The 25,676-nt window shown below is 37.0% G+C and overlaps 1 protein-coding gene and 1 long non-coding RNA gene across 3 annotated transcripts in view; one reads left to right on the top strand and one right to left on the bottom strand.

Annotated features, from left to right (window-relative positions):
- Window positions 1-3,735: 3,735 nt before the first annotated feature.
- Window positions 3,736-25,076, bottom strand: LOC115306563. Its single transcript, XR_003915366.1, has 3 exons — window positions 24,911-25,076; window positions 8,228-8,314; window positions 3,736-3,854 (listed from the first exon to the last, which is right to left on the bottom strand). It is a non-coding gene; the product is annotated as an uncharacterized LOC115306563 (long non-coding RNA).
- The window catches only part of LRRD1 (leucine rich repeats and death domain containing 1), a 31,240-nt gene continuing 13,570 nt past the window's right edge, over window positions 8,007-25,676 (top strand). The window contains exons 1-3 of one of the 2 annotated variants that reach the window (XM_029957026.1): window positions 8,007-8,107; window positions 16,159-18,177; window positions 22,806-23,004. In XM_029957026.1, the coding sequence (XP_029812886.1) occupies window positions 16,237-18,177; window positions 22,806-23,004 (2,140 nt within the window). In that variant the 5' untranslated portion in view covers window positions 8,007-8,107; window positions 16,159-16,236. Of the gene's footprint in view, window positions 8,108-10,275; window positions 10,318-16,158; window positions 18,178-22,805; window positions 23,005-25,676 lie in introns of those variants that run through there. The other variant, XM_029957035.1, reaches the window with a different exon arrangement.

Genomic DNA, 25,676 nt, shown 5'->3' with positions numbered 1-25,676 from the left:
AGAACAGCTAACACTGCACATGATAAATATATTAGGGAAAAAAACCTTGAAGAACCTTACATCTTATAAGATTAAAAGTTATCAAAACTGACCCCCCCAAATTAGACTTAATAGAAATATTTAAAAGAGTAAAACTGGCCATAGGTTTAAAAACAAAATTTTTTTTAAGTTTATTTTGAGAGAGAAAGAGAGAATGAGCACAAGTGGGAGGGGGCAGATAGAGAAAGGGGTGGAGAGAGAGCGAGTGAGAGAGAGAGAGAGAGAGAGAGAATGAGAGAGAATGAGAGAATCCCAAACAGGCTGTGTGCTGTTAGCTTGGAACCTGACCTGTGGCTCAATCTCATAAACCATGAGATCATGACCTGATCTGAAATAAAGAGTCAGACACTCAACTGACTGAGCCACCCAGGCACCCACAGTTCTTGCCCAAATTTAATAAGTTGCAACAATAAAATTTAAAATTTAATTTGAAGGGTGCAGGGGTGACTCGGTTAAGTGACCGACACTTGGTTTCAACTCAGGTCCTGATCTGACCATCACAGGATCAAGCCCTGCATCAGGTTGTGCTGACAGAGAGGAGCCTGCTTGGGATTCTCTCTCTTCCTCTCTCTTTGCCCCTCCCCTGCTCTCTCTCTCTCTCTCTCTCTCTCTCTCTCTCAAATAAATAATAAATAAAAAATAAAAAAATAAAATTTGATCCCGAGGAACTCAATAGCAAAAACTATAAATAAAGAATTTGACATATGCAAAAAACTGATGAATCAATTCCTTGCTTTATAATTTATACAGAAAAAACTTCCAATAAAAATAATTTCAGTAAAATGAAAATGGAAAAAATATAAATTGTTCTTGTCTGTGCTGTGTAGAAAACTGATGAAGCAATTAAGGTGGCTTGAGTCCATGCAAAAAATACTTTCTCAATAAAAGTCCATTTGTGATGGTATGATTCTCCTTTAAAGTTTGTATTCATAAGATCAGAATGCAGAGGTAGGCGGACTGAAAAAGCCCTAAAGCAGAAGAAGGGTAAGTGCCAGGAGTTCTAAGAGGCCCGAGGGCTGGAGGGAAAGGAAATATGTGACATACTTCTTAGAGTGTGAGAAAGGTAACTGCAACATATTGTACCAATTTCTATGATAGAAGGAAGCACTGGTCATTCAGATTTACTAGAAGGGCAACAACCAGGGATGGGAAATTAGGGACTTGCGCATTAGTTAAATAATAACAATAGCTAATACTTAAAATGTGCCTACTATGTGCCTTGCAGTTGTTTTAGATATGTTAATGTAACCCTTACAATAGTCACTCTGAAGCGGATACTATTATTACCATTTTACAGATGAAGAAACAGAAAGTTAAGAAGCTTGCCAAAGAGAATATAACTATTAAGTGGTATATCTGAAATTCATATCTAGGCAGTCTGGTTCCAGGATATTAATGGATGAGGAACATGATATAAAGTTATAATAAAAACATAACAAGATATTTGTTTTCTTTTAAAAAGCTCAGAAGCCAAACTTACATAGTGTTCTAAATATTTTCACTTTCGTGAAAACCATCAAGTGCTAGAGTCAATTCAAAATCTAGCAGTCTGGCTTCTGTAGTCAGACATTTGTCAGGGAAAGGAAGGTGAAGAGGTTAAAAAAAAAAAAAAAAGACCATTATCTTGAAGGATGTGTGTTCCCTGCTAATGAGGAGCCATTGGAGCCTTTGGGACTTGACTGCCTCAGATCGGTGTGTTGCAAGGTCACCCTGGCAGGTGTACAGAAAGGCTCAAAGGGGTCTGAGTGAGAAAGTATAAGACAGTGGGGAGAAGTGGATTAATATTTTGACAAAACCCAGTGACCTTTTGGATATGAGAAATAAGAGATGAGTCATAAATCTCATCTTTCTGTCCTGGGCAACTGGAAAATGGTATCACACTGCCTAAGATAAGGAATGAAGGATCATTTGATGAAACGTATTGAGTTCCACTGAGAAACAGGCAAAGGTAGATCAGCTCCAGAGCATCTCATTAGGCATGTGGACATCAGTATGCTTGGTAACATCCTGCATACTGTGTATTCAATAAATTTCACATGGCCAAAAATTAAATATTAAAATCTAAATACCAATAGAGAAAAAGAAATGTATATTTTAGTGGTAGAGAACACATTCATTTATGGATGTCATAAGAGATAGGAGGTGTCTAAAATGCCTTTTAGATGTACACAATATAAAGGAAAGCAAAAGAATCAAGGAAATTAGAGCAACTGGATCTCATTTCTCCTACAGGAATGCAAAATGTAAAACCATTTTGGAAGAGTTTGGAAGTTCCTAAGTTAAAAAGACACCTACTATAGAGCCAAGTGATTCCACTCCTGGGAATTTATCAAAGCAACAAAAACTTATATTCACACAAAAATCTTCAATCAGATGTAGATAGGTTACACTTGCAATTTTTTCTTCACAATTAACTATTGATAACTGCCCCAAACTGGAAACAACCCAAATATCCTTTGATGGGTGAAGGAAACAAACTCAGATACATCCATATGAAATAATACTCAGCAACAAAAAAGAATAAACAATTAGATGAATTTTAAATATTAGCTGGAAGAAGCCAGACTCAAAAGGTTACATATTATAACATTCCATTACATGACATTCTGGGAAAGGCAAAACTGTAATAGGGTCAGAAAGCAAACAGTAGTCATCAGAGGGTTAGGATGGGAGTGAGGGGATGTGGGAATATAAAGGGTAAACATGAGGGAATTAGGAGAAATTAAAAACTTCTGTATTTTTTTTTAATGTTTTATTTAATTTTGAGAGAGAGTGACAGAGCAGGAATGGGGGAGGAGTAGAGAGACACAGTATCAGAAGCAGGGTCCAGGCTCTGAGCTTCAGCACAGGGCCTGATGCTGGGCTCAAACCCACGAACCATGAGATCATGACCTGAGCCGAAGTCAGACATAACCGATGGACCCATTCAAGCACCCCAAAACTGTTCTGTACCTTGACTGTAATGGACAAATACTCAGTATATCTTTGTCAAATCTCAGAAATTGTACATCAAAACAGGAAATTTTACTATACATAAATTTTAAAAGCACATGTAAGAAAAGATCATGGGGTGCCTGGGTGGTGCAAGTCGGTTAAGCGTATTAACTCTTGATCTTGGCTCAGGTCACGATCTCACAGTTTGTGAGTTTGAGTGCCACCTCGGGCTGTGCACTGATGGCATGGAGTCTTCTTGGGATTGTCTCTCCTCTCTATCCCACACCGACTTGTGCTCTCTCTCTCTCTCTCCAAATAAACTTAAAAGAATTAAAAATAAAGATCATAACTTGCTTTACAAGTGTTGAAAATTTATCAAAAAATATATAAAAATTTAGTAGAAATAATGTCAGTATCCAAATTCCAATAGGGAGTATTCAGAGGTTAACAGAGACACTATATGTTGAGAAATGCAGACAACTTTAAAATATGGGGGTCGCTGGGGCAGCTGGGTGGCTCAGGTTGGATGACTGTCCAACTTCGGCTCAGGTCATGATCTTACCACTCATGAGTTCGAGCCCCGCGTCAGGCTCTGTGCTGACAGCTCAGAGCCTGGAACCTGCTTTGGATTCTGTGTCTCTTTCTCTCTCTGACCCCCCCCCCCACCCCCGCTCATGCTCTGTCTCTCTCAGTCTCTCAGAAATAAATAAAAGTTAAAAAAGAAAAAAATTAAAATATGGGGGGAGCACCTACCTGGGTGGCTCAGTTGGTTAAGCATCTGACTCTTGATTTCAGCTCAGGTCATGATCCTGCAGTTTGTCCACTTGAGCCTGGCACCTGGCTCTGCACTTGCAGTGCTGTGGCTGTTTGGGATTCTCTCTCTTTCTCAAAAATAAATAAAATATGGGGAAATATAAAACTTTGCTACTAAAAATGCAAAACCTTGTTAAATTTGTTTAAATGCTATGAAATAAAACGAATTACATTAATAAAAATCAGTGTTGGCACAGGACTGAGACAATATTTGAGAATGTTTCTGGTTGCTACTAAAAATTGGTTTAAACTTTTAGTAAAACAGTCTGGAAAATATTTACCCCTTTGGAACTGATGACCCCACATTGAGGACACTCAAAGGATGAGCCTGCTGACCCCACTTTCTCATTTGCAGTGCTTTACTGGTATAATTTCCCCTACTTGCGTAGGGAATAGACTGTATGTACTGCAATTCAACAGGGGAAAAAAATAATAGTTTTCCAACATGACTGTAAAAATGAAATTGTACAGTTAAAATAAAGCATATCCAATGCAATTGTTTTTAAAAGAAATCTCCACCAGGAAATACTAAATGCATTAGTTAGAATATCATGTAGTTAAGTCATCAACTCAACTATATGAGCAAATAACGCAAGTATACATCCCATCCAGTAATTAGCAAATCAATTGTTGACTTTTAGAATGTGCTATGTGATGTTTTAATAACATGCCTTCCCAGTTACATTTTACAGATGCTGATAATACTTTTTGTTTGTATTTACTGAATATATACCAGTGAGGCAATGAAAGGAAAAGTTATCTGCTGACAGAAAAAATGGATAAAAATTTTTGACCTAGGTCAAATATATGCTATATTTCCTTTCTAGATTGTTTTCTTCCAGATAATGTTGGAATAGTGTTGATTTAAAAAAAATATTTTTAATGCTTATTCATTTTTGAAAGAGAGACAAGAGTGTGAGTCGGGGAGGGACAGAGAGAGAGGGAGACACAGAATCCAAACCAGGCTCCAGGCTCTGAGCTAGTTGTCAGCACAAAGCCCTTAACAGGGCTCGAACCTACAAACCCCGAGATCATGACCAGTGAAATAGAAAAGAGAACCCAGAAATAAACCCACACATATTTGGCCAATTAATTAAGAGCAAAGGAGACAGTCATATACAATGGGAAAAGGACAGTCTTTTCGATAAATGGTGCTAGAGAAACTAGACCACTATGCATAAGAAATTAACACAAAATGGATTAACAACTTGAATGTAAGACGTGAAACCATAAAACTCCTAAATAGAAAATATAGAGGGGTAAACTCCTTGCCATTGGTCTTGGTGAGGAGTTTTTGGATTTGGCACCAAAAGCAAAGGCAGCAAAAAAAGAAAATAAATAAACATGCAGCTACATCAGATTAAAAACCGCACAGCAAAGGAAACCATCAACAAAATGAAAAGGCAACCAATACAATGGGAGAAAATATTTGCAAGTTATATATCTGATAAGGGGATTAGTATCCAAAGTATGTAAAGAACTCCTACAACTCAATAGCAAAAACCAATCATTTAAAAATGGGCAGAGGATCTGCAGAGACATTTTTTTAAGTTTATTCATTTATTTTTTAAAGTGAGAGGGAGAGAAGGGGAGACACAGACTCTTGAAGCAGGCTCCAGACTCTGAGCTTTCAGTGCAGAGCCTGATGCAGGGCTCCAATTCACAAACCGTGAGATCATGACCTGAGCTGAAGTCAGACACAACCAACTGAGTCATCCAGGTGCTCCTGAATGGACATTTCCCCAAAGATATACAGATGACCAACAGGCATTTGAAAAGATATTCAACATCACTCATCATCAGGGAAATGCAAATCAAAATCACAATGAGATATCACCTCACACCTGTTAGAATCGCTAGTATCAAAAAGAAAATGGGGCATTTAGGTGGCTCGGTTGAGCAACTGACTCTTGATTTCGGCTTAGGTCATGATCCCAGGGTTGTGGGATCAAGCCCAGCACTGGGCTCCACTCTGAGCCTGGATCCTGCTTAAAAGTCTTTCTCTCACTCTGATCCTCTCCCTGTCTCATGCTCTCTAAAATAAACTTAAAAAAAAAAAGTCTTGGCAAAGGTGTGGAGAAATGGGAATGCTTGTGCACTACTGGTGGAAATGTAAACTGGTATGGCCACTATGGAAAACAGTATGGAGTTTCCTCAAAAAAATTACAAATAGACTCCTATATGATCTAGCAACTGCACTTCTGGGTATTTATGCAAAGGAAAGGAAAACACTAACTAAAAAAAAAAAAAATAGATGTACCCCCATGTTCCCTGCAGTAGTATTTACAATAGCCAAGACATAGCAACAACCCAAGTGTCTGTCAATGGAGGAATGGGTTTTAAAAAGTGCCATACTTACATATTTATACAATGGGATACCATTCAGCTGTAAAAAAAGGAATCTTCCCATTTCCAACAACATGGATGGACCTTGAGGGCATTATACTAAGCAAAGTAAGTCAGATGGTGAAACACAAATATCATATAATATCACTTATATGTGGAATCTAAAACAACAACAAAGACAAAAGCAAGCTGAGAGATAGGGAAAACAGATTGGTGGTTGCCAGAGGCAGTGGTGAAGGGAGTCCAAAAGGTACAAAATACCAGTTATGAATTATGCCATGGGAATATACAGCATGGCGATTATAGTTAATAATACTACCATATATTTGAAATTTGCTAAAAGAGATCTTAAAAGTTCACAGGAAAAAAATTTTTTCTAACTGTGTATGGTGATGGATGTTAACTAGACTTACTGTGCTAATCATTTTGCACCATATACAAATATCAAATCACTATTTTGTACACCAGAAACTTATATGTCAATTATATCTCAGTTTTATAAAAGACAAAATACACACTTCTGGAACACAAGCAAATTATATGTATTTCCAATTAGTCACAAAGTTCTTAACTCTAGGCAGATGACAACTTGCAAATTAAATCCACGAAACAGGATACTAAAAGGCTACACATGTAGAATTATAGACAAGGGAACCTCAGTGCTTTTCATAAGTTCTATGAAATTAATTGCATTCATTATTCAACTTTCAAATTCAAATTGGAATTTGGTGGTGACAAGAGGGCTTGGGAGGTCCTTACACTAAAACAATTTGATAACTGTTACAAGCTATGGAAAAAGGCTAGGGAAAGTGATGGGCCAACCATGCTGGTAACCAAGAGAGCTGTGCCTCTTCACCGAGGCACAGTGCCCTACTCTGCACACAAAGGCCTCTGCACATGCAAGGAGAGCCTTTGACGGGAGTCTATGGATAATATGCATTGAGGTTTTGTTAATTTAGTACTCTAAGAAAATTTTAAACATAACCTTGAAATAGGAATGTGATAGTGTTCATCAAAAGATATGAATGAATTCAAGTGGTGTTCTTAGAAAACTTTATTCAGTCATGGTATAACTCATTGGTTTATTCAATTTTGTTATATTTTAAATATCTGTGTTAGTAAAACAAACAAGATCCTTTTTAAGTTTTCTATTTCTTTTTTCTAAAAACTGTATATCTGGTTTTTCAATTACATCTCATATTTATGACTACAAAAACTTCCTAATTTTTCTGATAAATGCCCTGGTTTGGTTATATTAGTCTAGAACCAAATCAGTCTTGTAACTTCGTCTCCTTTAGATGATGGGAGAAGGCAGGTCACAGTAACCCCTGGAGCGTTCTCAAATAGCGGCCACCTGTCCTGTTTCTACACTCTTCCCAATACCCTTCCTGGTACCTGCAAAGGTAGACTCGCCTGCAAGTTTCCAAAGCTTTGAGATGTCAGCGATCCCTTTAAACAGGGGGGCAGTAGCCCCCTCCCTAGAAAAGCACGCTTGGTTATTCCTGGGCGCCTTCAGCCCAATTCGCAGTTTGGGAGCCCAGCGCGGGCTGAAGAATGGCCCAACGGGTTACCGAGACAAAAAACGAGATTCCGTGAGGAGTTTGGGGCGAATAGTTTTAAACTGGTCCTCCACCTCACTAAGTGCCATTTTCACCTGCCTCTGTAGCCTGCTGTTCACTCCGCATTTAGGAAAACAATGCTTGGTAGCAGCACAGGGAGTTCTCTATCCTAAACGTGGCGCTGGCGCGCGTGCCTCCAGGGGAACTGAACGGAGACCCCGGCCTCCCCGCAGGTGTCGTAGTGTGACCCGGGCCAGCTCACAAAGGCGCAGGGGCGGGGCGGATCCGAGGCGCTCGGGCGCGGGGTCGCGTCAGTGCCAGGCAGCAGGCTGGCGCTCCCGCCGTAGCTGCTGGATGCTCCTCTGCCCGCATCCCCGCCCCGCCCGCGACCTGAGTCGCAGCCGCTGAGGCTCCAGGTGAGGCCAAGAGCTGTTACTTAGGCCACCCTCTAGGCCAAACTCGGGTTTTCTCCTCCCATTTCCCCTCAACACCTAGAGCTCGTTCGGTCCTCTCTCCTCATGCCCAGGGATACTCACCTCTGGCGTGTGTACGTCCTATCCCACATTGCTTTAGCCTCTGTTGAGGGGCCTTTATTCCACACTCCAGGAAACAATTTGTTAATGCTGCAAGATATAAAGACGTCCTGTGGTTAGTGTCCAGGTCTTTCAAATAGGTAACAAATTACATAGAATTGTTGTTCAACCTGGCTATTATTTATGAAAATAGAGTGGGATTATTTTTGCCTATTTGATTGGCAGTATTTACTACTTTTTTTTTTAATTTTTATTTATTTTGAGAGAGTGCACAAGCAGGGGAAGGGCCAGAGAGAGGGAGAGAATCCCAAGCAGGCTCCAGTGCTGTCAGCACAGAGCTGTCTCAATCTCAGGAACTGAAAGTTCATGATCTACAGCAGAAATCAAGAGTCTCAAGCTTAAGGGACTGAGCCACCCAGGCACCCCAGTATTTACTTTTAAATGAGTCTCTCAGTGCTTGTAAGAATGAGGGGGGAAAAAAGACTCTCTCCTATACATTTTAAGAATGTTATTTAGCTATGTGGATCAGCCTTCAAAATATTCACGCACTAATGGTTATACGACTGATAACAGACTACAACAATATTTCGCAGGCAAGAAAGATATGCTTTTCAAATATTTTATTACAAATCAGGGTATGATAGCTACAAAGTATATATCCTGTGATGATGAAAATGTTCAATATCTGCACTGTTCAATAAGGTGATCACTATATACATTTGGCTTTTAAGCACTTGAAATGTGGCCAGTGTGACTGAGAAGCTAAATTGTAATTTTACTTAATTTAAATTGTAATAGCCACATGTAGCTACTGCTATTATATTAGACAATGATACTATATAGTAAGGTCTCAATTTTATAAAAACAAAACCCAAAAAAACCCAATAATAGTATGTATTTTATTACCACTGGTTATCTCTAAGACACAGTTATAGAGAACATCATAATTGGGTTTGGGTTGCTCTATCTCCCTGAGCATATGATATTTGGGGTAGGCAAATGCTAACCCTGACTGTAGGGTTAATCCATGCAGTACTATCTAAAATAGTATTACTCTGACCCCTGGTCACTGTCATTGGTTCAAGGTGGTGCATTTGACATAATTTGGGCCAATAGAATAGGCAATCTCATCTCTGACTCTGTTTCTCCTCTATTACCAGTCCAAACTGGCTGCAGCATTCACAGTCAATTTGTAGGTGTCCAACATGAAGACCAGAGCAGCTGTTGTGTAGTTAAGTGTTTCATCTTAAAGTCTTCTGTTACACAACAGTGTGAATGTACCTAATGCTACTGACTATACACTTTAAAATAATTAAAACGATAAGCTTTCTATATATTTTATTACAATAAAAAATAAAACAAAAACAACCCTTTTGCAGAAACACAACCAAACACCTGGGGACAAAAACTACCATGAACCGTGGTAACCCATCAAGATCACAATCCCATGTATGCCACACTTAATAAAGAAAGCCCTTGGGCTAAAACCACCTGAAAAAGCCATCTCCACAAAAGTCAAACCCACAATCTGGGCTGCTACAAAATGTGGAGGTCAAAACTCTACAGCCATAAACCATGGACCCTTAACACCTTAGAAACTTAATTTCTCCAGTTGTGTTTATTTTTCAGATGTTCTGCCAAGGCAGCAGGTGTTGCAATTTGAGGAGCAATTGAAGAATAACACCCTTTCTTCCCCTACCAAGTTTTTTATCATTAAATGTACTCAGGCAGATGGGGTCAAAATATCACATATATTACTGATAAAGTAGTTTAGATAAAGTGGCTTTGGTCTGTAGCTAAGTGGACTTGGAATAGCTCCACTCTGAAATTTAAAAAATATTAAAAACCTTTTTTATTTGAGAGAGAACGCATGCAAGTGTGGGAGGGGCAGCAAGAGAGACGGAATCAGAAGCAGGCTCTGTGCTATCAGCGCAAACCCCAAGGTGGGGATTGAACTCATTAACTGTGAGATTGTGACCAGAGCTGAAGTTGCATGCTCAACCAACTGAGCCACTCAGGTACCCCAGTTCCCCCTGATTTTGACATAATAACTTTGTCATCACACAGATGGACAATCATGGCTCCTCTAACAGGTATTCAACACTCTTAGTCTATGGAAGACAGCTGACTAGAATACAGATCTTGAGGCAGAAAGAGCTGGAGGGAACCCAGAAGGAGCTGAGGTCATCAGTTATTCAAGTCTTCTCTGTAGAGGAGATGTACTGGAGATGAGGCTCTAGGCCAAGGGCATTGCGTGGATAAAGTTTCCTCTATACAGAAATATGAAGCCAGGAGAAGGTAGTTACTTCACCATGTCTTGAGAGGAAAAAGAAAACTTAAACCAGTAACCATCACATCTAATAAGAGATCAAAAATATTTTTAGAGGGGCACCTGTGTGGCTGTCGGTTAAGCATCCAGCTTTGGCTCAGGTCATGATCTCACAATTCATGAGTTCAAGCCCTGCATCAGGCTCTGTGCTGACAGCCCAGAGCCTGGAGTCAGCTTGGGATTCTGTGTCTCCCTCTGTCTCTGCCCCTTCCCTGCTGTGCTCTGTCCCTTTCTCTCAGAAAATAAAAAATGTTAAATTTAAAAAAAAATTTACAGAAACTTTAGGGAACAGATTATCCCTGTAACATAAAATGCTTCAATATATAGATAATTAGCTCACTTTATGGGGTTAACCTTGACAACCAAACTGGATAAGAACATTACAGAAAAGTAAAATAATCAACAAAATTGCTAATAATATAGGCATAAAAACTCTGAGTAAATGTTGCATGTAATTCAGAAGTGAATTAAAAATCAATATATCATAACCAAGTCTGATTTACACTCAGAATATCAGATGTTCAATAAAGGAAATCTATTAATAATATACCACAGTAGCAGATTTAAAAAATAAGACAAAGATTGCTGCTATCATTCCCCCTATTCCACATTGTACTTATTGAAAGGCTTAAAAACTGCAATAAGACAATATATGAGTCAGAGAATTGGATAAGAAGAAATGCACACTGCCAATATTTATAATACTGTCTAATAAAAATCTAGGAGAATGTGTAAAGCCCAGTCATATTACTGGAGACAAGATCAACAAACAAAACCATTAGTGTTCCTGTACGCCAATATTTTAAAAACTAAAAAAAGACATAGAAATCAGATATCATTCCTAATAGCAAAAGAGATATACCATGTTATTAAATAGGAGGAATCAATATCATAAATGTATCACTTCTTTCCCAAATTAGTTCACAAATTTAATTCAATTTTTATTTAAATACAAGCAAGATATTTTGTGGAACTTGGACCCTGACATTGATCTGGGTATGTAAAGGATTGAGAATAACCACCATAGTTTTGAAGAAAAAGGATGAGGGGAGAGGACTATCTTTACCAGGTACCAAGATTTATTATAAAGTTATAATCATTAAAACATGTGCTTTGATGCAAACTTAGACAAATAGGTAAAAGGAATAGAACTTAAAGTCCAGAAATAGCTCCACACATATATGATGTATGGACTGAGGCAGCATTAGAAATCAGAGAAGAATTTACTATTGAATATATTGCACAGACAACTGGCTAGACATGAGAAACATTAAATTAGATCCCTTCCTTACAGCACATGCAAAATAATTTCCATACGGATTAAAGAACTGTGAAAGACAAAGCATAATTTTTTTTTTAAATTTTGTGCTGTATCTATTCCATTTGCCACTTAGATCATCGGTTAGTTTTTGCCGCATAGGAAACACTTTAAGCGCACGGTTCTGTAAGCCATCTGGGGTTGGCTCATTTAGACAATTCTTCTAATATTGGTGGCTGGGCTGACTCATGCATTTGTGGTCAGCTACCAGTCAGCTAGGTCACTCTGCTTCTGAGTGGTTGGCTGGCTGAAGGCGGGAGTCACTAGCCAATGTCTCTCATCATCCGGTAAACTAGCCAGACTTCTTCACAGAGCACAGATGGTAGGGGTCTCAAAAACTGTGAGAGGACAGTCAGTCTCCCAGTGTCTGACTGTATCATATTTCAAAGCTCTGCCTGTATCATGGGTGCTAATGCCCCATTGACCAAATCAGTCACATGGCCAACATGAGATTCAAGAGGTGAGGAAATAGACTCTACTCCTTGGTACACATACAGACATTGGAAAAACTTGTGGCCATTTTTGTAATCTCTACCCTCTGATTCTGCTTTGTGCCCAAAGGGCTAAACTGTAAGGACTTCATCAAGGATCCCTCATGTTCTCTAGCTTCCCTGTGGGTTTAGACAACAGGGAGCTGGAGCAGAAGCTAAGAATGGAGGAGAATGAGATTGGGGATTTATCCCCTGACTCTCTTTACTGTGGCATTGCTGCAGGCTGTGTTCATTCATCTAGGGTCCAAGGTCCAGTCAGGTGGCCTTTGTCCACAGTGCACTGTCTGGGTTCTCTCTCACTCCCACTTCAGGCTTAGGAGAATCAGTGGAGCTCACTACAGCCCTGGGATACAGCACTCTTCTCTGTGATTCCCTACCCTCTACCCATACCTCTGTAAATAAACTCTCTGTTAACTTTCCTCAAGTTTACAAATTCAAACTTTGCATTTGAGTGGATCATGTTCTCCTATGATAGAGAAGCAAATATAGAAGAATTTCTTAAGGCACCAAAAGCGAAGCCAAAAAATTAAAATATGACAAAACACATTGTGGAAATAGAAAACTATAAACCCAAATACTTGGACTCAGCCATAGTTAAAGTTTAAGCCAAGAGCCGTGCAGTTTGAGAAACCTTGAGTGGAGATGACTTGGACACAGATGATTTTAATAATCTTTAGCACTAAGTTAAACAAAAGCCAAAAATATATTGATTAAATCCCAATCTGGCCTGGTATGGTTAAGGTTCTACTGAAATTAGTTGTATGCATGGATATAAAATAATTTATGAGGCATATTGCCTCATAAAATGGACATTTATGTTATTTCCAATCTGTTATTATTGCAAGCTATGTTTTTTGCATTTACTTAAGAATTCACTATCCTCGAGGCACCTGGGTGGCTCAGTTGGTTAAGCATCTCCTCAGGTCATGATCTCAAGGTTCGTGGGTTCAGGCCCCTTATCGGGCTCCCTGTTGGCAGTGTGGAACATGCCTGGAATTCTCTCTCTCTGCCCCTCCCTTGCACACACTCTCTCTTTTTCTCAAAATACATAAATAAACTTAAAAATATATTTTAAAAAAGAATTCATTCTCTATCCTAATGTCATGAAGACATCTTCCTATTTCATCTACTTGAAATCTCACTGTTTTACTTTTCACATTTAAATCTATAGTCCACCTAAATTGATTTTTGTGGATGGAAAGATAGGGGACAAATATCTTTTCTTTCTATATAAATTCCCAGTTGACCCAGAATCAAAAGGCATACTTTCTACTGTGATCTTTACCTTTGTCATAAATCAAATCCATATATAACATTGGTTCCTCCTTTTAATTTCAACTTTCTGTGATCTTATGCTTTAGAATCATGTTTCACAAATAGTACTTAGGTTTTCTTTTTTGTTTATTTGTCTTTAATCTGACTTTTAATTGGTTATTTAGTCCATTCACATTTATTTTGATTATCATATACTTGGACTTGTTTCTACTTTCTTTTAAATTTATTTCTATCTAATTTCTTTTTCTTTCTTTTAGTACTTATTAAAAATTCTGACTGAATATTGTTATTGTTCCTCTTCTCCTTTGTGTGTTTCCCATTAACGTTTTTCTCTTTATAAATCTGGTATTTATTTCTCTACTTTTATTCTATTGATGATAACTCTTAAGAATTTATCAGGGGCATCTGGGTGGCTCAGTCATTTAAGCATCACATCTCTTGGTTTCCACTCATGTCATGATCTCGCAGTTCATGGGTTCAAGCTCTGTGTCAGCCTCTGCACTGGCAGCACGAAGCCTGCTTTGGGATTTTTTTCTCTCCTTCTGTACTCCCCTGCTTGCACTGTTTCTCTCAAAATAAATAAACAGATTATCAAATTTTATCAAGCATGCCTAACTTAAAACTTAAACAACTTAAAACTGAACAACTTTTCATCTACCTCAGATAAAAAAGACTTTAGAACATTTTAGCTCAGGTCTTGTTTTTACCTTATTTTGAAGTAATGTTAGATTTACAGGAAAATTGCAGTAAGAATTCCTTTCTACCCTTCACCCAGCTTCTCCTAGTATTAAAACTTTTCATAATCATAATACAATTATCAAAACAAGAATACTACTAACGAAACTACAGACTTCATTTGAAATTTATGTTTTTCATTAAGGTCTTTCTTCTATACTATAATCTACTGAGGATCCCATATTAAATTTAGTTGCAAGTCCCCTGAGTCTTCTACAGGGTGTGATGGTTCTGAGTCTTTTTTTGTCTTTTATGTCCTCAATATTTTTGAAGATAACTAATCAGTTATTTTGCAGAATGTCCCTCAATTTGGATTTGTCTGATTTTTTTCCCCCCAATTAGACTAAGATTATGTGTTTTTTGGCAAGAAAAGTAAGAGAGTAGAAAAAAAAAACCCAGCATTTAACATATTGCTGGGTTTTATAATATTTAAAACTTTTATAATATTTAGAATTTTTGCCTTGAGTAAAGTTGGCCTGTAATTTTTCACACTATCCTCACTAGGTGTTGATGCCAATATTAGTGCTAATATCATAAAAGAAGCTGGAAAATGTTCCTTCTTTTTCTATTCTCTTGATGAGTCTGTGAAATGTTAAAACCAAACCAGTTTAATAGAAAGGCTTTCATATAGGGAGTCATGCAGACAAATATGGGATACCAGAAAAGTAAAAGGAGGATCTTCAGTAACACAGAAGATAGGAAAGGATGAAGGGGCAAGGGAAAGAGGCTGGGTTATTAAGAACTATACTCTCGGAGGACGGACCTACAGAGCCGGGATCCAGACCTCTGAGGGGGGTGCTGCCAGCTGTGCAAGCACTTCAGGAATCACACAAAAGACTCACAGTCAGGCTTCATTTCTTAAAAAGCTGTTTTACTTCTAGTTATTCTTACAGAAATCATCTCTTTCTTAAGATATTTTACTTCCATCTATTAGAAAGTTATCATAATGTACTGAATTTGTTGGGAAAAGACACTTTAGTACCATACGTAAACCTACAATGTCCACAATGCAAATGGCACTCTGTATGTCAGGGAGGTGCTAGCATTCTGTCTTCCAAAAATTTGCTGAATTCTTTCATTCCTTCACATTTCTTTTCTCATTTTCTTTGACCATTTTTTCTTCCTTCCTATAATTTTTTTAAAATCTTAAAAAGTTTTTAAATGTTAATTCATTAAAAAATTTTTTTATGTTTGTTTATTTTTGAGAAAGAGAGAACATGAGAGAGGGAGAGGCATAGAGAGCAAGGGACAGAGAATCTGAAACAGGTTCTGTGCTGACAGCAGAGAGCCCGATGCAGGGCCAGAACCCACCAACCGTGAGGTCATGACCTGATCCAAAGTCGAAGCTTAACTGACTGAGCCAGCCAAGTGCCCCAGTGTTTATTTCTGAGGGGAGTTGTGTGAGCAGGGGAGGGGCAGAGAAATTGGGGGTCAGAGGACTTGAAGGGGCTCTGCACTGACAGTGAAGAGCCCAACACGGGACTCCAACTCATAAAATGACATCGTGATCTGAGCCAAAGTTGGATGCTCAACTGACTAAACAACCCAGGTACCCTTCCTTTCTATAATTTTAATGTGATTTCAAGAATATAATGTGATAAATGCATGTAATCAATAAACTATTTTTAACTAGCAATCATATATAAAATTAACTTATTACTTATAAATGTATTATTTTTATACCTATTAAATTATTCACTAAAGAATAAGAATTATTTAAAAATTAATTTGTAGTTCTGACATCTTTATTATATCTCTTCTTTTAACATCAACATTTGTTTTGTAGGTTCAAAGGAGAAATTTAACATGAAAATTAAAATTGAGTTACAGTCTTGTATTGGTATAAAACATACCAGCAAATAAGATGTCTGAAAAGGAGGGTATTTCAGAAGAGCTAGAAGATATCACTAGTCCACTTAGGAAAGAATCTGGATTACGGTCAGAAGAGCCTGAATTTATTAAAGAAACATCAAATTCTCTAGAGGAAGTTTGTGATGGGAAACCTTCCAGTCAGATTTGTGAAACACATCCTAGAAACAATAAATTAGGTATATATGATGATACATCACCATCGTCCTCTGAAAAGTCTAAGAGAAATGAAGAACAAAGTAAAACTCTTCAATTTTCTGAAACAATTGCTCTATCTGACACCTTCCCTGAATCAAAAAGGGATATTTCACAAAATCTACCATTATCAATGACTGAGATGGTTGCTGAATATCAGGATTTCACTACCTTATCTCTTGAAACATTAGAAAAAACCAGTCCACAACTTTCTGAGGAAAATCAGAAAGGACTTGGCTTAGGATCAGATAACTTTACAGTTAACCTCAAGGCCAAAGGCTTACAAGAATTCCCTAAGGACATATTAAAAGTCAAATATGTAAAATATCTATATTTGGATGAGAACCAAATCAAAAGTTTTAAAGGGGCAGACTCAGGTGATCTGCTAGGACTTGAAATTCTATCCTTGCAAGGAAATGGGTTATCATCACTACCATCTGAAATTCAATTACTTCATAATTTAAGGATATTAAATGTCAGTCACAATCAAATATCACATATACCTAAAGAAATATCACAGCTTGGGAATATCAGGAAACTCTTTTTAAATAACAATTACATTGAGAATTTTCCTTCTGGCTTAGAAAATCTTGGAAACCTAGAAATTTTAAATTTGGCTAAAAATAGCTTAAGACATATACCAGACACTCTGTCTAGTTTGAAAAACTTGAAGGTTCTCAATCTGGAATATAATCAGTTAACAATATTTCCTAAAGCCCTGTGCTTCCTTCCAAAGTTAATTTCACTAAACCTTACTGGAAACCTGATAAGGAGTTTGCCTAAAGAAATTAGGGAGCTTAAAAATTTGGAAAAACTTTTACTGGATCATAACCAACTTACTTTTTTGGCTGTGGAAATTTTTCAGTTGCTCAAAATGAAAGAAATCCAACTAACTGATAATAAATTGGAAGTTATTTCACAGAAAATTGAGAATTTTAAGGAACTCAGAATTCTAATACTTGATGAAAATTTATTGAAAGAAATACCAGAGAAAATTTCCCACTGTGTAATGTTGGAATACCTTAGTCTTAGTAATAATAAACTAACAGAACTTCCTAAGAACATCCATAAGCTCAAAAATTTAAGAAAACTCCATGTAAACAGAAATAATATAGTCAGAATACCTGAAGATATCTCACATCTTAATAGTATATTCAGTCTAGAATTTTCAGGAAATATAATCACAGATGTTCCCATTGAAGTAAAAAATTGCAGAAAAATAACTAAAGTTGAATTGAGTTATAACAAAATAAGGTATTTTCCAGTAAGTTTGTGTGCCTTAGATTCTCTTTATTATTTAAATTTTAATGGAAATTTTATTTCAGAAATACCTATGGATATATCTTTCAGTATACAACTGCTTCACTTGGAGTTAAATAAAAATAAAGTCCTCATATTTTCTGAGTACTTATGTTCTCTTATTAATCTTAAATATCTAGATCTTGGTAAAAACCAAATAAGAAAAATTCCACCATTAATCTCCAATATGGTATCACTCCGTGTTCTTATTTTATGCTGTAATAAATTTGAAGCTTTCCCTATAGAAGTATGTACTTTAGAAAATTTGCAAGTATTTGATCTTTCAATAAACCAAATACAGGATATCCCTTCAGATATCTGTAACCTAAAAAGAATCCAGAAATTAAACATCTCAAGCAATCAGTTTATAGATTTTCCTATTGAGCTGTGCCAACTTCAATCACTGGAAGAGCTGGATATAAGTCAGATAAACGGAAGAAAGGTAAGAGACATATTTTTGGCTTTAGAGGGAAGTTGGCATTGGAGGGGATTAGAATCTAAACTGTAGTGTATTTGTGTGTGTTTTGAAATTAGCTAGAATATTTTATTTTTTAAAAAGGAGGCTTTTTTATTTTTAATCCCAAACATGGCTTAAAAATAAGCTGCTATATAACGATTGCCACTTCAGATAGCTGTGAAATTAGGTGATTAACTAGTTGTTACTTAACCTTCTAATTTCTGTATAAGTCAAATTACATGAAACAGAAGTTGGTGTTTTGATTTTTTACTTTGCTTTTCTGTTTTGAGTGTCATTGCAACTACTGTATTGTAAAGGATGGAAAATAATTGCATATGTTAAAAATATGAAACTTTATAAAGTAAAAAAAAAATATATATATATATTTCTCAACATGAAAGCTTCACAGGAAAATATTTCATTAAAATAAAATTCCAAGTAACTAAAGCTGAAAATTTATAGATTTCTTTTTATTTCAGTTTAATTGTGAAAGGAGTTTTAGAGTTATGGATTATAATATAAACACATTACAGAAATTTTAGAAAGTTGAGAAAAGTAAAAAAAAAAATCATTCCAGAATCATACATTGTGAATATAACTATTGGTCACTGGTCATATGTTGATACAACTTACTTTTAGTTTTTTTTATGTACATGGTTTTATAAGCAATTATAAAAAGATTCTACACTCAATTTTAGTTTCTTCTATTTTCACTTAGCATAAGTGTTTCCACATAATAATCTTCCCAGTAATTAATTGTTAGAGCCAATACATGATTTATGTAACTACTCATCTGTTATTAATCATTTAGAGATATTGTAATTTTTCATGTTATTATGAACTTCTTCATAAATACAATCTTTTTCATATTTTAACCATTTCCTTAGGGAATTTTCCCTAAAGAACTGCTAGATCAATGGGAATAAATGTTCTTATAGTTTAGAACTTTACTTGAACGTCAGAATGAATTTTATGGAAATACTTAAAAAAATCAAACAACGTTGATTTATATTAAGATCTTAGTAATTGCTTCTCGGCCTTTTGGCTAAGATCAAGTGTATATTAAGATCTTAGTAAACTAACAAAAGGACCCAGCTATCATCTGACTAAGTTTAATTTGAGTATCACTCAAATCAAAGTGCTTTTAAGGAACTCAGAATTCTAATACTTGACGAAAATTTATTGAAAGAAATACCAGAGAAAATTTCCTCCTACATAATGTTGGAATGCCTTAGTCTTAGTAATGATAAATTAACAGAACTTCCTAAGAACATCCATAAGCTCAAAGATTTAAGAAAACTCCATGTTAAACAGAAATCATATAGTCAGAATACCTGGATTAATATCTAGAGCAAGATTTCCCAAAGTCTGTCCTTAAAAACACTAGTCCTGTGAACTGCTGCTTAAAAAAAGCTAGGAGGTGGGGGAGAGGGGTTCCTGTGATCAACTAGCTTTGAGAAGCACTGGTTTCTTCTCTTAAAGAATCACAATGAACATTAGTGTATTAAAAGCCCTGTAGAGTCCTGCACTAAAGAAATTGGTTTGTCTCTGTTTAACTCACATTTCCCAAACTTACTTAACCTTTTTAAACCTAACATCTGCTATATAATACATTTCCAGAAAGCCTACTTCAGGGAATACTTGCTTAAGTAGCAGGAGTGAAAAATGATACATGTGTTTCAAAAGTGGTTATTGCACTAACAGGCACTTCTTGGTTCTGTTATAATCATCAACGAATTCCTTGGTTGATTTATAATCCTCTCACTTCTCTTCCTGTAGGTTACTGTGCAGATCTAGAAGGTTGTGTCCTTAATCTCCTCTTTTCTATTAACTTCATCCCAGACCTTACCACACCATGCACATGACCCTCAAATCTGCATAACTAGAACTGATCTCTCACTACTACTTTCATACCATAGTTCCCAGTTTCCCTGGAAATTGCCTGTTCTTCTATTGTCTCAAACTCAACATTACTTCAAAATTAAACTTCTCTTTCTTTCCAATGTAACACCCTTCACAACTTCTCGGTTTCTGTCTCTAATGCCGCCTTCTTCAGATCTACCAATCTAAAAATCATGAAATTAACTTTCTTCCCTTTCGATCACTAGTTATACTGAAACTTATACCAAAATTGTCTCATTTTTCCTGTGAAAAAGCTCTTGGATTAACTTCTTCATTTTCCAGTGTCATCATCTCCAACCTGGTCCGTGGTTATTACTCACTTCATGCCTAGACTACTCCAGGAGCCTCCTGAGTATTCTCTTTGATTCAGTCTCCTCTTTCATCAGGACTTGTCAAAGCTATCAGATTTCACTACTGAGAAAATTACAGAGATCTATTCTCAGAAATCCAGACTGCATACCTATTGCCTATTAATGGCGAGTGGTTGCCAAAGGTAACATTATTAACATCACGTCAAAGATCACTAGGTGGGGGTGCCTGCCCGGCTTGTTCAGCACAGCCAAGGACTCTTCTTCTTGGGCTGTGAGTTCTAGCCCCGTGTTGGGCACAGAGCTTTCTTTAAAAATAAATAAATAAATAAATAAATAAATAAATAAATAAATAAAAATAAAGTAGGCAACAATGTAAAACAAAGATGAATACCCTTTTAAAAAAGAAAAAATAAGGTCACCAGATGGAAAAATGATTTAAAAGAACTTGTTTTGGAGCGCCTGGGTGGCTTAGTTGGTTAAACGTCCGACTTCGGCTCAGGTCATGATCTCACAGTTTGTAAGTTCGAGCCTTGGGTCAGGCTTGGTGCTGACAGCTTAGAGTCTGGAGCCTGCTTCGGATTCTGTGTCTCCCTCTCTCTCTCTCTACTCCCTCCCTGTTTACACTCTGTCTCTCTTTCTCTCAAAAATAAATAAACAATAAAAAATTTTTAAAAAGAATTCTTTTCAAAAAATAGATATAATTGGAAATATGACTTTGAAAACCCAGTTGGGGTGGAGGTAAAGTGCCCAAAGGATTGATTTATAATAGCAGATGGTCGCTAAAAAGTTATCTAAAGAAGATAAGTTCAGGTTCGAGGGCTCTTATTTTGCTAAGTGAAGGATACCCAACAGGAGTCTTCCTTCCATAGTAGCTCTACTATCATACAGTTTTTAGGTACTTCACCTAATAAATGTTGAGCAAATAGTGGAAAATAATATTTGTCTGAAGGAAAGTCCAATTATGAACATACCCACCTGTCTTGACCTGACTCCTACCTCCTAGGGCCAACTCTTAAGGCCTTCCATGGCCCGGTTCCATATTCTTTCTCCAAACATATCCTACTCTGCTTCCCATCATCTCTCTTTACTGTTCAGCTTCTCTCTGGCCCATTAAAAAAAATGTTTTTTGAATGTCTATTTATCTTTGAGAGAGACAGAGTGTGATCAGGGGAGGGGCAGAGAGAGAGTGAGACACAGAATCCAAAGCAGGCTTCATGAAGCCTCCAAGTTGTCAGCACAGAGTCCAATGCAGGGCTTGAACTCACAAACTATGAGATCATGATCTGAGCTGAAGTCCGACACCTAACCGACCGAACCACCCAGGTGCCCCTCTCTGGCCCATTTTTATGCATGGTATTTGTCTTGCCTTGAGTGTCCTGTGACTTCCATTTAATCCTATTCATGCCTTTTTTTTTTTTAATCCCATGAGATTATGACCTGAACTGAAACTAAGAGGTAGATGCTGACCCAACTGAGCCACCCAGGTACCTCAATTCTATTCATTCTCTTAGGCCATTTGAATCCTATCTGCTATATGAAGCTTTCATTTAGTTCTCTGATTTATACTGATATACATTCTCTAAACTTCCATATACCTGTTATTGTACTCTTTATTTTGGCATTGGATTACCTACCATTTAATACTGTTTCCTGATGGTTTCATATGTGTGGATTTTGTTTCCTGAACTAAATTTTAATCTCCTTTACGTTAGGAACTGTCTTTTACGCTTCTTTTATACACGGAAGAACACTGAGTACAATATTCAGTATTTACCTTGTTGTTTGGTTCTCAATCCAAAATTCTTTTGTTCACTAGTAGAACTTCCTTTATTTCAAAAGCCATTGGTGATGGCCATATTTTCTCTGAATACATGTTATTTCTTCTTCACCAGAGCAGGGTATCTTAATTCCTGTTATTTTGCAGTATTTTTGAAGCTACACTGCCACGTTGTGAGTCCATTCTAAAGGAGTTTACTAAGCATTTACTCAAAATATATCATGATTGGGAACATGTACACAAAAAGTATAAAATGTATATGATGTCATTTAAAAACCCAATGAAAATACACACAAGGGACTCATAAGAAGCAATGCTGATGGGAATAAAGAGATTAAATGTGGTACAGAATATTTGGGAAAGACTTTAGGGAGGGAAGAAAGGGATAATAAGGAACAACAAGTGCTGGAAAAGTGAGGAAAGTGGGTTAATAAGCCATAGGGTTGAATGGGTAGCTTGGTCAGACTGGGGAGGTACTTGGATGCTACACAACATATTGTGGATTTTAGCAAGGAGGGTGAAAATATTCTTCTTTAAGACCAAAAAACCAAATTTTCATTTTAGACAAAGTTTTAGTCATGGAAATATTTATTAAAGATAAAATTGTTTAATCTTTGTTACAGTTAACAACATTTCCAGAAGAGCTGTCTAATATGACTCAACTTAAAAGACTTGATATCTCAAATAATGCAATCCGAGAGATTCCAAGTAATATAGGGGAACTGAGAAGTTTGGTTAGTTTAAATGCATACAACAATCAAATAAGTTATCTACCACCATCTTTTCTATGTTTACATGATCTCCAGCAACTAAATTTGAGTGGTGAGTGTCAAGTGTAATCAATAAGCATAATCAGTAAGCAGAGTATTCATGTCTAGGTTGCAAATCTTGCTGACAAGACAGAACAGCAGTCAACATAATACATTAAGTGCTCATTGGAAGGAAATGGTTATCCTGGGTATAGAAAATGAGAACACAGCATAAGGTCCCGTTGCTTTCCTGAAGCAGGTTATCACCCAGATGGGAACCTTGAACACATTCTCATTTCTGTCCTCTCTGCCTATCCCCAGTCATTCAGTATTTCTTCCCTTTCTGAACCTGACATCTCTCCCTCCACACAAACTTACCTACACAACCTCAGGTAAACATTTTCTGTATTTTCATTTCTGGTTCCCCTAGTCCTACCCCTATACTATAATACTCAGATACTTTGTAGTCTTCTACAAAGTAAATCATTACAGTAACAACAAAAAAGTAAATCACTCACTCTAGAGGTATCAGAAAAGATTTCCCAAAGTACAATAAGTACAAGACTGGTATTTTTCTTAATAATTTTTATTATGGCGGTGCCTGGGTGGCTAGATCGGTTAAGTGTCCAACTCTTGATTTCGGCTTCAGGTCATGATCTCACAGTTCATGAGATTGAGTACCCCATTGGGCTCCAGGCTGACAGCATGGAGCCTGCTTGGGATTCTCTCTCCCTCTCTTTCTGCCCCTTCACTGCTCATACTCTCTCTCTCAAAATAAATAAATATGCTTAAAATAATTTTTATTATGAAATACTTCAAACTTACAGAAAAATAATAAATACCTAGGTACCTACTCCCAGATATAAGGAATGTTAACATTTTGTGATATTTGAGATATTTTTAATTGTTAAGAAATAAAATAATGGAATTGAAATTTCTTATGTCCTTTTACCCAAACTAAAAGTAACCACTATACTGAAATTAGTATGTATCTTTTTTCCTTCCATGTTTTTATACATATATATCCATAAACAAATAATACTATTTTGAGTTTTTAAATTTTACTAAATCTTATCATACTATATATGTAATTTACTATTCTGTAAACTTGTTTTTTTCATTTGTCATATTTCTAAAATTAATCCATATTAATATATATGTATAAAACTTATTTCATTCACTTTAAATCCTGTATGATATTCAATTATATGTCTAAATAACAATCCATTACCTGGTTGATAGACAACTAGGTTGTTTCCAATTTGTCTGCTACTATAAACATCCTGTATATGTTCCTTGAGTACATGTGCTTGAGTTTCTTTAGTGCATACAGCTGTGAGTAGAACTGCTGCATCAGAGGGTATGCACATCTTCAACATTAGCAGATCTGGGCAAATTGATCTCCAGTGGTTGTACCCGCTAACCACATGAACCACTGTAATGTATGAAAGTTTACCTTTCAGTTGGAAGCGGCATTTACAACCGGAGCATTGTATCTTTTTAGACTTAGAGGATTTTCGGAATATAACAACAAAGCTCATCTTTTTTGGTCAATAGTCCCAGTAGTACAGTAAAACCTACAGTAGTGCATCAATATTTAGGTATAATGCAACTGGCATTTGTCTCTGAGCCCCCAGAACTCCCAGTAAGCTGGCTATGCAGGCACATATCAGTCATTTCACTGATTTTGCAACAACTTGCAGTGAGTTGTAAAAACTCAGCCTGGCAACTGATTTTTTTTTTGTTCAACTTTTGTGTTTGGGCCAAGTTTTACTATATTTTAAGGTTACCTATTTTGTCCAAGTGTAGGCTACACTCCACTCAACTACCATTTGTACACACACACACACAAACAGGCTGACAAGAGTCCCCTAGCCCACTGGAAAATACAATGACCCATCAGAAGCATAATTCTCTGGAAGCTTTCTGGTACAGAATCAAGACAGAATGGGAAGATAAAAGACTTCTGTAAGCTTTACCTGTTCTCTGCTGGTCCCAATGAGAATTAGAAAAATATGTCAGTCAGGATCCAACCAGGAGACAGAAATCACCCCTTAATAACTAAGTATATATACATGGTATTAACTACAGCACTGAAAGGGTAAAAGAGGATTCGAAATTAATCATGAAGTAGCAATGGTAGGAAGCAATAACCACCCTATGGCTAAGACAATAAACTAGAAAAGATAGAATTATTAAAACTCAGAAGCTTGGAGGAAGGGCTACGGAGGGTAGCATCTGAGAACGGAGCACTGTTTGGCGGGCGCTAGTTTCTCTAATATTGGGAGCGGTATGTGTATGAGTGCGTGTGCGTGTGTGTGAGAGTGTGTGTGAGAGAGAGAGAGACAGAGAGAGAGAGAGAGAGAGAGAGAGAGAGAGAGAGAGAGAGAGAGAGAGACAGACAGACAGACAGACAGACAGACAGACAGACAGACACAGACAGAGAGACAGAAGGAAAAGGGCGAGGAGGGAGAGAGAGAGTGCGCACGCGCGCGCACACGCACACGCACGCGCGCCAGAGGCTAGCGCTAGTCTGTGAAGGTTGGGACTACAAACTGCAATTAGTGCTGCTAGTGGAGGAGAGTGTTGCCAGCGTGACACTAAAAGAAAAACCGTCAAGAAACCCAAAAAAAGTAGGTTTGGAGCTAACAGACAACCGGTAAGCAGCCAGCTTTTACTGCCAAGTCACCAGATTTTATTGCCAAGTATGAAGTTAGAAGGAGTGAGTCCAAGTCTTGTCATTTA

Source organism: Suricata suricatta, chromosome 2 (genome assembly GCF_006229205.1).
Source record: "Suricata suricatta isolate VVHF042 chromosome 2, meerkat_22Aug2017_6uvM2_HiC, whole genome shotgun sequence".
Taxonomy (NCBI): Eukaryota; Metazoa; Chordata; class Mammalia; order Carnivora; family Herpestidae; genus Suricata; species Suricata suricatta.
The sequence above is the reverse complement of the archived record's forward strand: the minus strand, read 5'-3'. Positions and strand labels throughout refer to the sequence as shown.